This window comes from Tachyglossus aculeatus, chromosome 5 (assembly GCF_015852505.1).
Source record: "Tachyglossus aculeatus isolate mTacAcu1 chromosome 5, mTacAcu1.pri, whole genome shotgun sequence".
Taxonomy (NCBI): Eukaryota; Metazoa; Chordata; class Mammalia; order Monotremata; family Tachyglossidae; genus Tachyglossus; species Tachyglossus aculeatus.
The window spans coordinates 12,374,657-12,390,696 of record NC_052070.1 but is presented as its reverse complement, the minus strand read 5'-3'; the positions used below and the strand labels follow the sequence as shown (position 1 = coordinate 12,390,696).

Below are 16,040 nucleotides of genomic sequence, written 5' to 3'. Positions count from 1 at the left end.
CCCCTTTTAGACTGTGAGCCCACTGTTGGGTAGGGACTGTCTCTATGTGTTGCCAATCTGTACTTCCCAAGCGCTTAGTACAGTGCTCTGCACATAGTAAGCGCTCAACAAATACGATTGATTGATTGATTGATTGATCACCCAGACTCCATCCCACCAGGACAACGGGATGGAGGCCAGCTGCAGCTTGGCTCTGGCTAATGCCACGGCATGGCCTTCTTCATTACAAAACTATTCCTACTTCAAGAAACAAAGTTCCTCGGGACAGAGCTCAGAGCCGGCGAAACCTGGGGTTCTGAACGAAAGCGTCCTCCAGAATGAAGTTTCTCTTCTCAGGTGGGCCGCTCTGAAACCGAGTCCCCCAGATTGTGGGAGGGTCAGAGTGGAAATGAAGCCACGGGGCCTAGTGGAAAAAACCTGGACCTGGTAATCAGAGGATCTAGGTTCTAATCCCGGCTCCGCCACGTGTCTGCTGTGTGACCCTGGGCAAGTCATTTCACTTCTCTGGGCCTCAGCTAACCTCATCTGGACAATGGGGATTTTTCTATTATCCCCACAGCACTTACATACGTATCTATAATTTATAATAATAACAATAATAATGTCATTTGTTAAGCGCTTACTATCAATCAATCAATCAATCAATCGTATTTATTGAGCGCTTACTGTGTGCAGAGCACTGGACTAAGCGCTTGGGAAGTACAAGTTGGCAATGTATAGAGACAGTCCCTACCCAACAGTGGGCTCACAGTCTAAAAGGGGGAGACAGAGAACACAACCAAACATACTAACAAAATAAAATAAATAGAATAGATATGTACAAGTAAAATAAATAAATAGAGTAATAAATATGTAAAAACATATATACATATATACAGGTTAGGCCTACTACTAACAATAAGAACAATAAGAACAATAATGAGCACTTACTACTACTACTACTACTAATAATAATAATAATGGCATTTATTAAGCGCTTATTATGTGCAAAGCACTGTCCTAAGCACTAAGTACTAAGTACTAAGTCCTAAGTACTGTCCTAGTACTATGTGCTAAGCACTCTTCTAAGCACTGAGGGGAATACAACGTAATCAGGTTGTCCCATATAGGGCTCGCATTCTTAATCCCCATTTTACAGATGAGGTAGCTGAAGCACAGAGAAGTTAAGTGACCTGCCCAAAGTCACACAGCTGACAAGTGGCAGAGCCTGGATTAGAAACCACAACCTCTGACTCCCATGTCTGCTTCCCCCTCTAAACTGTAAGATCACTGTGGGCAGGGAAAGTGTCTCTTGATTATTATACTGTACTCTCCCAAGTCCTGAGTACAGTGGTTCGCACGGGGTAAATGCTCAATAAACACGACTGAACGAATGAATGGGATTGAGACTGTGAGCCCCAAAAGGCCCATTGTCCAGTGGCTGCCTGTCAACCAACAAGTCAAGCAAAAACTCCTCACTCTCGGCTTCAAGGCTGTCCATCACCTCGCCCCCTCCTATCTCACCTCCCTTCTCTCCTTCTCCAGCCCAGTTCACACCCTCCTCTCCTCTGCCGCTAACCTCCTCACTGTACCTCGTTTTCACCTGTCCTGCCATCGACCCCCGGCCCACGTCCTCCCCCTGGCCCGGAATGCCCTCCCTCCACACATCGCCAAGCTAGCTCTCTTCCTCCCTTCAAAGCCCTACTGAGACCTCACCTCCTCCAGGAGGCCTTCCCAGACTGAGCCCCCTTTTTCCTCTCCTCCTCCCTGTCCCCCCCGCCCTACCTCCTTCCCCTCCCCACAGAGCTTGTATATATATTTATACAGATTTATTACTCTATTTATTTTACTTGTACATATTTACTCTTCTATTTATTTTGTTAATGATGTGCAAATAGCTTTAATTCTATTTGTTCTGATGACTTTGACACCTGTCCACATGTTTTGTTTTGTTGTCTGTCTCCCCAATCTAGACTGTGAGCCTGTTGGGTAGGGACCATCTCTATATGTTGCCAACTTGTACCTCCCAAGAGCTTAGTACAGTGCTCTGCACACAGTAAGCGTTCAATAAATACGATTGAATGAATGAATGAAAAGGGACATGGACTGTGTCCAACCTGGTTATCTTGTAATAATAATAATAATTTTGGTATTTGTTAAGTGCTTACTATGTGCAAAGCACTGTTCTAAGTGCTGGGGAGGATACAAAGTGATCAGGTTGTCCCATGTGGGGCTCACGATCTTAATCCCCATTTTTACAGATGAGGTAACTGAGGCACAGATAAGTTAAGTGACTTGCCCAAAGTCACATAGCTGACAAGTGGCGGAGCCGGGATTTGAACTCATGACCTCTGACTCCCAAGCCCATGCTCTTTCCACTGAGCTACGCTGCTTTTCTTGTATCTACCACAGGGCTTAGTACTTTTCACATAGTAAGCGCTTAACAAATGCCATCATTATTATCATTTTTACATAGTAAGTGCTTAATAAATTCCAAAACAAAATTGGCAGAATGTCCACAGTGAGGTAAATTCAATCCAGGTCACAGACAAAGTGGCTCACAGCTTAAAGTCCTGGCATGCCTGTTTTGGCAAAAAATTATTTAGGGCTGATATGGCCTAAAAGCCATCAGAACTCTCCTCCTGACATTTCAGTAAGAAAATAAGGATTAAATGGTCCTAGTGAATCAGAAGGCAAATCGGCCCCTGACAGGGATTTCTGGCAAGAAAGAGAGAAAAGCTCTATAAAATAGAAGATTTTGTGCTTACCAATAGTCGGTGTTTCACAGTGGCCTAGGAAAAGGGCCAGGGCAGTCAGAGCACTAGAACTGGAAGCTCCCTGTGGGCAGGGAAAGTGTCTACCAACTCGGCTACACTGGACTCTCTCAACTGCTTAGTACAGTGCTCTGCACAGCGTGAGTGCTTGATAGATGCCACTGATTCATTTGATTGATTGATGATTGATTGACAGGGGTCCTAGAGACCTAATCCCAGCTCTGCCCCATGCTTACTTTATGACCTTGGGCAAGTCACATCATTCACTCGTTCGTTGTCGCATTTATTGAGCACTTACTGTGTGCAGAGCACTGGACTAAGCACTTAACTTCTCTGTACCTGTCTCCTCATCTGTAAAATCAGTCACCGTTTATTGTTGTATTGTACTTTCCCAAGCGCTTAGTACAGTGTTCTGCACACAAGTGCTTAATAGAGACTACTGAATGAATGAAATTCCTCTTCCATCTCCCAATTAGACTGTGAGCCTCGTGTGGGCCAGGGACTGTGTTTGAACTTCTCTGTACCTGTCTCCTCATCTGTAAAATCAGTCACCGTTTATTGTTGTACTTTCCCAAGCGCTTAGTACAGTGTTCTGCACACAACAAGGCCCTACTGAGAGCTCACCTCTTCCAGGAGGCCTTCCCAGACTGAGCCCCTTCCTTCCTCTCCCCCTCGTCCCCCTCTCCATCCCCCCCATTTTACCTCCTTCCCTTCCCCACAGCACCTGTATATATGTATATATGTTTGTACATATTTATTACTCTATTTATTTATTTTACTTGTACGTATCTATTCTATTTATTTTATTTTGTTAGTATGTTTGGTTTTGTTCTCTGTCTCCCCCTTTTAGACTGTGAGCCCACTGTTGGGGAAGGACTGTCTCTATATGTTGCCAATTTGTACTTCCCAAACGCTTAGTACAGTCCTCTGCACACAGTAAGCGCTCAATAAATACGATTGATGATGATGATGAACAAGTGCTTAATAGAGACTACTGAATGAATGAAAATACCTGTTCCATCTCCCTCAGCCTCGTGTGGGCCAGGGACTGTGTTTGACTTGATTATCCCATACCTACCCCAATGTTTAGCACAACGCTCGGCACAGAGTAAGGGCTTAACATATACTATTATCCTTATTATTATGGTTACTATTATTTTTTTTCCACAGGGGTTTAGAGAGGTTGAATCTGGCCTTCCATGGGGGCAGCAGGTAATACAGACACACAGGGTGGGACACAGACAGGGGCTGAACTGCTTCAATTATATAGACCACAGCACTTAGGACAGTGCTTGGCACATCGTAAGAGAAGCAGCGTGGCTCAGTGGAAAGAGCCCGGGCTTTGGAATCAGAGGTCATGGGTTCGAATCCCGGCTCCACCACATGTCTGCTGTGTGATCCTGGGCAAGTCACTTAACTTCTCTGGGCCTCAGTTCCCTCATCTGTAAAATGGGGATTAAGACTGTGAGCCCCACGTGGGACAACCTGATCATCCTGTATCCTCCCCAGCGCTTAGAACAGTGCTTTGCACATAGTAAGCGCTTAACAAATGCCAATTATTATTATTATTATTACAGTGTGGCCTAGTGGAAAGAGCCCGGGCTTGGGAGTCAGAGGTCGTGGGTTCTAGTCCCGGCTCCACCGCTTGTCAGCCGTGTGACTTTGGGCAAGTCACTTCACTTCTCTGTGCCTCAGTTACCTCATCTGTAAAATGGGGATTAAGACTGTGAGCCCCACCAGGGACAACTTGATTACCTTGTATCTCTCCCAGGGCTTAGAACAGTTCTTGGCACATATTAAGCGCTTAACAAATACCATTTAGAGAAACAGTATGGCTCAGTGGCAAGAACACAGGCTCAAGAGTCAGAGGTCAAGGGTAATAATCCTGGTTTTGCCGCTTGTCAGCTGTGTGACTCTGGGCAGGTCACTTAACTCCTCTGTGCCTCAGTTCTCTCATCTGTAAAATGAGGATTAAGACTGGGAGCCCCATGAGGGACAACCTGATCAATCAATCAATCAATCGTATTTATTGAGCACTTACTGTGTGCAAAGCACTGTACTAAGTGCTTGGGAAGTACAAGTTGGCAACATATGGAAGTACAAGTCCTCATTTTACAGGTGAAGGAACTGAAGCACGGAGAAGTTAAGTGACTTGCCCAAGGTCACACAGCTGACAGCTCACCTCCTCCAGGAGGTCTTCCCAGACTGAGCCCCCTCTTTCCTCTCCCCCTCCCCATCCCCCCCGCCCTACCTCCTTCCCCTCCCCACAGCACCTGTATATATGTTTTTACAGATTTATTACTCTATTTATTTTACTTGTACATATTTGCTATTCTTTTGGTTTTGTTTTGTTTTACTATTTATTTTGTTAATGATGTGCATCTAGCTTTATTTCTATTTATTCTGATGACTTGACGCCTGTCCACAGGTTTCGGCTTTTTGTCTGTCTCCCCCCTCTAGACTGTGAGCCCATTGTTGAGTAGGGACCATCTCTATATGTTGCAACTTGTACTTCCCAAGCGCTTAGTCCGGTGCTCTGCACCCACTAAGCACTCAATAAATACGATTGAATGAACTGAATGAATGAATGACAAATGGCAGAGCTGGGATTAGAACCCACAACCTCTGGCTCCCAAGCCCAGGCTCTTGCCACTGAGCCACGCTGCTTCAGTACAGGGCTCTGTACACAGAAAGTGCTCAATATATACAAATGTGAATATCAATCAATCAATCGTATTTCACACCTATATTTCACACCCATTCTGCAGATGGGGAAACTGAGGCCCAGAACGACTGCGCGTCTCTCCCAGAGTTAAGCGGTAGGCCAGCTGGGAGAACTGGGGCCTCCAACCGGGGTCTCCTGACTCTCATTCCCATGCCCTTGGAACACGGCTCCTTCCGCCCCGACACGAGTCCAAACCGAACTCCAAAGGCAGAGCGAGGAAGCCGGAGCCGAGGAGGAGAGTCGGAGCAGATGACGATCGATCGATCGATCGATCGATCCATTGGGGACGCGGAAGCCCACCGCGAACCCCCAGGGGAACCGGGCTCCAGTATCCTCTCCCTCCCTGGATGCTTCTCCCCCGAGCTCTGAGGGGGACCGGCTGCCAAGATTTGCAGCCTGCAGATTCATTCATTCATTCAATCGTATTTATTGAGCGCTTACTGTGTGCAGAGCACTGTACTAAGCGCTTGGGAAGTACAAGTTGGCAACGTATAGAGACGGCCCCTACCCAACAGTGGGCTCACAGCAAGGCAGAGGTGCAGGCTCACCCCTTCACCCGGCGCAGAGCGACCTGGGAAAAGAGGCCAACCTCTCCAATCAATCAATCAATCAATCAATCGTATTTATTGAGCGCTTACTATGTGCAGAGCACTGTACTAAGCGCTTGGGAAGTACAAATTGGCAACACATAGAGACAGTCCCTACCCAACAGTGGGCTCACAGTCTAAAAGGGGGAGACAGAGAACAGAACCAAACATACCAACAAAATAAAATAAATAGGATAGAAATGTACAAGTAAAATAAATAAATAAATAAATAAATAAATAGAGTAATAAATATGTACAACCATATTTATCTCCACCCCACTCCATGCGGCATTTCAGTTCTGCATTTAGCAAAACTACCCCCTGCTCCGTCAATGGACTATGGTGTAGTGGATAGAGCACAGCCTGGGAGCCAAAAGGGCACGGGTTCTAATCCTGACTCCTCCACTTGTCTGCTGTGTGATCTTAGGCAAGTCACTTCACTTCTCTGGGTCTCAGTTACCTCCTCTTTAAAATGGGGATTGAGACTGTGAGCCCCAAATAGGACAGGGACTGTGTCCAACTCGATTTGCTTGTATCCACCCCGGCGCTTAGTACAGTGTCAGGCATATAGTAAGCACTTAAGAAATACCATCGTTATTATTAGTATTATTATGTTCCAGAAAATGAGTCATAGTTCATACACCTGCAAAAGACCAGGTGCCCCATGTGGGACAGGGACTGTTTCCAATCTGATTAGCTTCGTATCTAGAGAAGCAGCGTGGGTCAGTGGAAAGAGCACGGGCTTTGGAGTCAGAGGTCATGGGTTCGAATCCCGGTTCCAACACATGTCTGCTGTGTGACCTTGGGCAAGTCACTTAACTTCTCTGAGCCTCAGTTCCCTCATCTGTAAAACGGGGATGAAGACTGTGAGCCCCACATGGGACAACCTGATCATCTTGTATCCCCCCCAGCGCTAAATCACTTAACTTCTCTGAGCCTCAGTTCCCTCATCTGTAAAATGGGGATGAAGACTGTGAGCCCCACGTGGGACAACCTGACCACCTTGTATCCCACCCCCTGCACTTATAACAGTGCTTTGCACATGGTAAGCACTTAACAAATGCCTATATATATATATATATATATATACACCTCAGCACACCGACATGGCGGCCGACAGTGAGCCTGAGTCCAAGGTGTTGGAGATCACGGACTTCACCACCGCCTCCGAGTGGGAATGGTTTATTTCAAAAGTTGAAGAAGTTTTGAATAACTGGAAACTAATTGGAAACTCACTGGGCACACCACTTGAGAAGGCTGTCAAGGAAAGGAGCTGGAGTTGGTGTATGCACCGGTTCTTTGTTTGAAGAATCCAAAGTAGAGGCTGAACTTCCCATCTCTGACTGACCTAATCTCCTCCAGGAGGCCTTCCCAGACTGAGCCCCCTCCTTCATCTCCCCCTTGTCCCCCTCTCCATCCCCCCTGTCTTACCCCCTTCCCTTCCCTTCCCCACAGCACCTGTATATATGTTTGTACATATTTACTACTCTATTTATTTTACTTGTACATATCTATTCTATTTATTTTATTTTGTTAATATGTTTGGTTTTGTTCTCTGTCTCCCCCTTCTAGACTGTGAGCCCACTGTTGGGTAGGGACTGTCTCTATATGTTGCCAACTTGCACTTCCCAAGCGCTTAGTACAGTGCTCTGCACACAGTAAGCACTCCATAAATACAATTGATTGATTGATTGATTGACCATTTTGATGCTAGTGATGCCTGTCTACTTGCTTTGTTTTGTTGTCTGTCTCTCCCTTCTAGACTGTGAGCCCGTTGTTGGGTAGGGACTGGCTCTATCTGTTGCCTAATTGTACTTTCCAAGCGCTTAGTACAGTGCTCTGCACATCGTAAGCACTCAATAAATACAACTGAATGAATGAATACCGGCAATTAGGACAGTGCTTGACATATAGTAAGTGCTTAACAAATACCATGACTACTACTTTGATTATTATCAATCAATCAATCAATCATATTTATTGAGCGCTTACTGTGTGCGGAGCAATACCATACTTACTATTAAATTATTATTATTATTATTATTAAGAATTGTGGTATTTGTTAAGCACTTACTATGTGCCATCTACTGTTCTAAGTGCTGGGGTAGATATAAGATAATCGGGTTGAACGCAGTCCCTGTCCCATGGAGGGCTCAGAGTCTTAATCTCCATTTCACAGATGAGGGAACTGAGGCCCAAGGAAGTGAAGTGACTTGCCCAAGGTCACAAGCAGACAAGTGGCAGAGCCAGGACTAGAACTCAGGTCCTTCTGACTCTCAGGAGAGTGGCGCCACTATGCCATGTTGCTTCTCAGCTAGACCCTCCTGCTTCTGCTTTATTGGGTTCAGACTCCTTATGGGCAGGGAACGTATCTCTTTTGCCTTGTACTCTCCCAAGCACTTAGTACAGTGCTCTGCACACAGTAAGCACTCAATAAATACCAGTGATTGACTGATTAAGTCTCTAGGGTGATCAAGATCCAGAGGAGTGCCTTCAGAAGCTGCTATGCTGTTTGCAGTGCATACAAAAACTCCTCACCACCGGCTTTAAAGCAGTCCACCACCTTGCCCCCTCCTAATAATAAAAATAATAATGATGGCATTTATTAAGCACTTACTATGTGCAAAGCACTGTTCTAAGCGCTGGGGAGGTTACAAGGTGATCAGGTTGTCCCACGGTGGGGGGGGGGGGGGGTGCTCACAGTCTTAATCCCCATTTTACAGATGAGGGAATTGAGGCACGGAGAAATTAAGCGACTTGCCCAAAGTCACACAGCTGACAATTGGCGGAGCTGGGATTTGAACCCATGACCTCTGACTCCAAAGCCCGTGCTCTTTCCACTGAGCCGCGCTGCTTCTCAATATGGGACGCAACTGATGAAAAACACAGCAATCATTAATGAAAAAAAGTCTTATATGGTTTGCTATTTTTGTGTCAAGATTAACTCTTACCTTGTGGAAAGGCTATGATTTAGGACAAGTAAGACAGTCACGTACGTACGTACGTACAGTCACTCATCATCATCATCATCAATCGTATTTATTGAGCACTTACTATGTGCAGAGCACTGTACTAAGCGCTTGGGAAGTACAAATTGGCAACATATAGAGACAGTCCTTACCCAACAGTGGGCTCACAGTCTAAAAGGGGGAGACAGAGAACAAAACCAAACATACTAACAAAATAAAATAAATAGAATAGATATGTACAAGTAAAATAAATAAATAGAGTAATAAATATGTACAACCATATATACAGGTGCTGTGGGGAAGGGAAGGAGGTAAGATGGGGGGATGGAGAGGGGGACGAGGGGGAGAGGAAGGGGCTCAGTCTGGGAAGGCCTCCTGGAGGAGGTGAGCTCTCAGTAGGGCCTTGAAGGGAGGAAGAGAGCTAGCTTGGCGGATGGGCAGAGGGAGGGCATTCCAGGCCTGGGGGAGGACGTGGGCCGGGGGTCGATGGCGGGACAGGCGAGAACGAGGTACGGGGAGGAGATTAGCGGCGAAGGAGCGGAGGGTGCGGGCTGGGCTGGACAAGGAGAGAAGGGAGGTGAGGTAGGAGGGGGCCAGGGGATGGACAGCCTTGAAGCCCAGGGTGAGGAGTTTCTGCCTGATGCGCAGATTGATTGGTAGCCACTGGAGATTTTTGAGGATAATTTTTGAGGGATTTTTGTCCCGCCGCCGACCCCTGGCCCACGTCCTACCTCTGCCCTGGAACGCCCTCCCTCCTCAAATCCGACAATTAATCTCCCCGTCTTTCAAAGCCCTACTGAAGGCACATCTCCTCCAAGAGGCCTTCCCAGATCAGGCCCCCCTTTCCTCTTCCCCCACTCCCTTCTGCATCATCTTGACTTGCTCCCTTTTTTTTCTTCCTCCCTCCCAGCCCCACAGCATTTATGTATATATCTCGAATTTATTTATTTGTTTCGCCTGTCTCCCTCTTCTAGACTGTGAGCTCGTCGTGGGTAGGGAATGTGTCTATTTATTGTTGTCCTGTACTTTCCCAAGTGCTTAATACAGTTCTCTGTACACAGTAGGCACTCAATAAATACGATTAAATGAATGAATACTGAATCAAACAAATAAAGGAGACCAGCCAAAGCTGTGGCCTGGGGTCTCATCCTTTTGTCTGGCACAGTCTTCTAGACTGTGAGCCCACTGTTAGGTAGAGACCTTCTCTATATGTTGCCAACTTGTACTTCCCAAGCACTTAGTACAGTGCTCTGCACACAGTAAGTGCTCAATAAATACGATTGATTGATCAGCAGCAGCAATAAAAAAATCCAGCAATCCACACAGCAGAGAAGGGGAGAACTGTCCGACAAGTGAGCTTCCCAAATGAAACCTCTGGTCAGTTCTATCACCGTACTCAGAGTCTAACGAATTGCTGGAGTTTACTCATGCAAAATAATCGGAATTAATACTACTGACCAATCAATCTATGACTGGCATTTATTGAGTCCTTATCATGTCCAGTACAGTGGACTGAGCACTTGGGAGTGGATAGACACATTCCCTGCCCACAAGGAGCTTACAGTCTAGAGGAGCTGCAGGCTACAGTCTATTTCTACTCTTCTTTATAATAACTGTGGTATCTGTTAAGTGCTTACTATGTGACAGGTACTCTACTAAACACTGGGGTAGACAGAGGATAATTGGGTTGGACACAGTCACTGTCCCATGTGGGGCTCACAATCTGAATCCCCATATTACAGATGAGGAAAGTGAGGTCCGGAGAAGGAAGTGACTTGCCCAAGGTCACCCATTGTACAAGCATCAGAAGGACCGGGGTTTTAATCCCAGCTCTGCCACATGTCTGTAAAATGGGGATTAAGAGTGTGAGCCCTATGTGGGACACAGACTGTGTCCAACCTGATTAAACTGTGCCTGCCCTAGCGCTTAGAACAGGGCTCGGCACATCGTAACCACTTAACAAGTACTATTATTATCATCATCATTATTATTATCATTACTATTACCGCGCTGCTTCCCAATAATCCTAATCATTACCACGATGCTCAGGTCCACTTACGTTCCCCAGGCAGAACTCCCGTCAGCTCCCAAATATCCGTGGAAATTTTGGACACTCGGCCATGGAGGTGCCGGACAGAATTCTGGAGGCCAAAAATCTCTCCGGACTGAGACGCGAGAGTCCCGTTCATCCGGTTGACGGAGTTCCACAGGTTGCCGACGTGCCTGTTCAGCCCGTCTTTAATCCTGTGCAGGCTCCCCGAGATCGCGTCCAGTTTCCCGCAGACCTTCTCAACATGAGCGACCCTCCCGTCCACCACCGAGACCTCCCTCTGGATCCCCTCGGCGTGTTCGCGACACGTGTCCAGATCGGAAAAGACCCGTCCGTGCAGCCCCCTGAGCCTCTCCTCCATATTGCTGCAGCAGCTGTCGGCCGGGGCCCCGCTGGCGGTGTGATTTCCCACCACCCTTTCTATCTCGTCCATCTTCGTGACGATATCCAGCTCCGAGGCCCTCCAGGTCGAAACGACGTCTTTAAGTTGCTCTTTACAACTGTCCAGTCCGGCCCGGAGTGATTCGACATCACGGTCTGTGCCGTTCAGATGAGAATAAATCATCCTCAAGTCCTGTCGCACTCTCCTGTCAGTAGCCTCCTGTTCCCTGAACTTCTGGCTCACGGCGTCGTTTAGCGATTTCCAGAGGGCGGGTGCGTCTCGCGCCTCTTTGTCAGGGTCCGGGGGCGAGAGGACGTCTTCTGGCCCGTGGGATCCAGCCTGACAGTTCTGCCGACAAAGACTCTCCACGGTTCGGATTTTATTCCTGAGGAAGCTCAGTTCGGTGGCGATCTGTTCGTCGGCGGGGCCGGGGAGAATCAGGAGCTCCGACCCCGCTCGGCCGTAGTTGGCTTCGGAGCCATTAATGATCTCGGAAAGAGCCCGGCCCAGGCGGTCCTCCACAGCCTGCACTTTCCGGTCCAGAAGTTGCTTCACGTTGTCCACCTCGCCCTCGATCACACCCCGGAGCGTTTCCTCAACGTAGAAGCAGTGCACTTCGGCGTTCTTCTCCGTCACGTTGAGCCTAGCGTCCACCTCCTCCCACCTCGCCTCGAAGGCGTCGTCCGGTTCCGGACCGGCCAGGCGATCCAATTCGTTATCTAAGCGGCCGTTTAACATCCTGGTGGCCTCCGCGACCCTCTCGATCTTCCGATCCAAATCCTCCATCTTCCGGCCCAGGTCATCCCCCGTCCTGGGCTTCCCCGGCAGAGTCTTGCCCCGCGTCTGAAGGGCATCCATTTCCTTCCTCATCTTCTTTTCCTTCTCCTCGATCAGCTCGATCAGACCCAAGTAGCTGGTGCCGTAGTCATCGCACTGCTGCTGGAGACCCGTCAGCTTGTACTCGCAAGAATTCTTCAGGTCTGCCATTTTCCTGTCGATGCCCTCCAGCATCTCCTCCCTGAGGGCAGCCACTTTCTCATCGACGACGGTCTGGAGCAGTTGCTCGGCCGGGAAGGTGACCGTGGGGCCTTGGGCGGCTTCTCTCAGCTGCCTCAGCTGCCCTTCGCAGCCCTTGACTTTCCCATCGAGCTCCTCCAGCTTGTCGCTCTTGGTCTTGAGGGCGTCCTTGACCTCCGCCAGCTCCGACTTGATGCCCCTCATGCCGGAGTCTTCGCGGCCAAAGCCTTCGGGCAGCAGGATGGTTTCCTCCTGGCCCCCCCGGGCGCTGTCCGGCCCCCGGGGGCCGGGAAGGCCGCTGAGCCACGAGGCCAGCGCCTTACTGGCGTCGTCCTGAACCATGTGCTTCAGGTAGTCGTTCACCTTGGCGATGGAGGATTGGAGGTCTTGGACCGCCCGGGTGAGCCAGCGAACTTGGTCCTCGAGGGTCTGGATCCTCTTGGCTTGCGGGTCCGGAGGGTCCGGTTTGGGCTCCGTGTTCTGGTTCTGTTCTGGCACTCTCTTTGGCTCTGGGGTTGGTTTAGGGTCTGCATCTGGTGAGAAAAGGAACAGTGTTCATTGCAAGCAAAAATAACGCTCATCTGGGTGTGATGGTAATAATAATAATGATGATGATGGCATTTGTTAGGCGCTTACTATGCGCAAAGCACTGTTCTAAGCGGGGAGCAGCGTGGCTCAATGGAAAGAGCCTGGGCTTGGGAGTCAGAGGTTTGAATCCAGACTCTGCCACTTGTCAGCTGGGTGACCTTGGGCAAGTAACTTCTCTGTGCCTCAGTTACCACGTCTGTAAAATGGGGATTAAGACTGTGAGCCCCCCGTGGGACAACCTGATCACCTTGTAACCTCCCCACGCTTAGAACAGTGCTTTGCACATAGTAAGTGCTTAATAAATACCATTATTATCATGTTGTCAATCAATCAATCGCATTTATTGAACGCTTACTGTGTGCTAAGTGTACTAAGCGCTTGGGAAGTACAAATTGGCAACATATAGAGACGGTCCCTACCCAACAGTGGGCTCACAGTCTAGAAGGGGGAGACAGAACAAAACAAAACATATTAACAAAATAAAATAAATAGAATAGATATGTACAAGTAAAATAAATAAATGAATAGAGTAATAGAGTTGTCCCATGTGGGGCTCACAGTCTTAATCCCCATTTTACAAATGAGGTAACTGAGGCTCAGAGAAGTTAAGTTTTTTAGTTTTTAAGTTTTTTAGACTGTGAGCCCACTGTTGGGTAGGGACTGTCTCTATATGTTGCCAACTTGTTCTTCCCAAGCGCTTAGTACAGTGCTCTGCACACAGTAAGCTCTCAATAAATATGATTGATTGATTGATTAAGTGACTTGCCCAAAGTCACACAACAGACATGTGGGGGAGTCGGAATTAGAACCCGTGACCTCTGACTCTCAAACCCGTGCTCTTTCCACTGAGCCACGTTGCTTCTCATAATGATAATTATGGTTCTTGTTAAGCGCTTACTATGTTCCAGTCACCTTTCTAAGCGCTGGGACAGATACAAATTAATCGGGTTGGACGCAGTCCCTGTCCCACACTGGGCTCACAGTCTTAATCCCCATTTTTTACAGATGAGATAACTGAGGCCCAGAGAAGCGAAAGGACTTGCCCAAGGTTATACAGCAGACAAGTGGTGGAGATGGGATTAGAACCCATGACCTTCTGACTCCCAGGCCACTCCGCAATGTGTGACCTCCTCCTCCTGACAAAAAAATGTAAATTCCTTGGAAGAGGGAACGCGTCACTTGTTTGTTTTGTGCTTCCTAGCTGGTACCGAGCTGTGGATTCTACCCAGCAGGCACTTGATAAATAGTATTATTTCTACTTTGCTATCTTCTAACTGGCAGTGTGAGAAGTAGTGTTGTCTAATGGGTAGAACACAGGCTGGGTGTCAGAGGACCTGGGTTCTAATCGCAGGCTCCGCCACGAGTCTGCTGTGTGACCTTGGGCAAGCCACTTTACTTGTCTGTGCCTCAGTTACCTCATCTGTAAAATGGGGATTAAGATTGTGAGCCCAGTGGGGACAGGGACTGTGTCCAACCCAACTACCTTGTACCTAGAGAAGCCATGTTCCTCAGTGAAAAGAGCCTGGGCTTTGGAGTCAAAGGTCTATGGGTTCAAATCCCGGCTCCGCCACGTGTGCTGTGTGACTTTGGGCAAGTCACTTCACTTCTCTGGGCCTCAGTTACCTCATCTGTAAGATGGGGCTGAAGACTGTGAGCCCCCCATGGGACAACCTGATAAACTTGTAACCTCCCCAGCACTTAGAACAGTGCTTTACACATAGTAAGTGCTTAATAAGTACCATTATTATTACTATTATTATTACCCCAGCACTTAGTACAGTGCCTGGTACATAGTAAGCACTTAACAAATACCATTTTTTTTTTGTTTTCTGAGGGAGCATGGGAGAGGAGTACTCAACCAGAGGTGAGAAATCAACAACATGAAATTGGAGAAGGGAGGGGAAGAAGAAAGATGGAGCAGAAGATAGGGAAGATTGGGTGAGACGATTAAGTCACAATTATAGATATTGCATTTTGGATTGCTGAAGTGGTCCGGTGCCTTCATTTGTTTAGGCTATTCTTATCCTATGCACAATAATAATGATAATTGTGTTATTTGTTAAGTGCTTACTATGTGTCAGGCACTGTACTAAGTGCTGGGGATCATCATCAATCGTATTTATTGAGCGCTTACTGTGTGCAGAGCACTGTACTAAGCGCTTGGGAAGTACAAATTGGCAACATATAGAGACAGTCCCTACCCAACAGTGGGCTCACAGTCTAAAAGAGTGGGCTCACAGTCTAAAAGGGGATGGATACAAGCAGCATGGCTTAGTGGAAAGCGCGTGGGCTTGGGAGTCAGAAGTTGTGGGTTCTAATCCCAACTCTGCCACTTGTCAGCTGTGTGACCTTGGCCAAGTCACTTAACTTCTCTGTGCCTCAGTTACCTCATCTGTAAAATGGGGATGTGAGCCCCACGTGGGACAACCTGATTACCTTGTATCTACCCCTGCTCTTAGAACACTGCTTGGCACATAGTAAGCACTTAACGAACACCAACATTATTATTATACAAGCAAATCGGGTTAGACAAAAGTCAAGCACTGTTCTAAGAACTGGGGTAAATACAAGTTAATCAATCAGGTTTGACCCAATCCCTGTTCCACATGGGGCTCATAGGATTAAGACTTAATCTCCATTTTACACTGGAGGTAACTGAGGTCCAGAGAAGCTAAGTGACTTGCCCAAGGTCACACAGCAGACAATTGGCAGAGCCGGGATTAGAACCCAACAGTTGCCTCAGGGGCAATTTAAAAGCACCATCCCAGACTCAAAGGGACCAAATCCAAATGTGTGGCCAATTTGGATTTATTTTAAAATAGCTCTCTTTTAGACTGTAAACTTGTTGTGGGCAGGGAACGTGTCCACTAGCTCTGTTATATTCTACTCTCCCAAGGGCTTAGTACAGTTCTCTGCACACAGTAAGTGCTCAATTAATACGAATAAATACATCTGCAGGATTAACAACC

General features: G+C 47.5%; 1 protein-coding gene across 1 annotated transcript in view; it reads right to left on the bottom strand.

The window, feature by feature from the left end:
• Positions 1-16,040, bottom strand: part of EMILIN2 (elastin microfibril interfacer 2) — an 85,458-nt gene that overhangs the window by 12,347 nt on the left and 57,071 nt on the right. Inside the window, 1 exon segment of the mRNA XM_038747256.1 lies at positions 11,094-13,016. Within this exon segment, the coding sequence (XP_038603184.1) occupies positions 11,094-13,016 (1,923 nt within the window).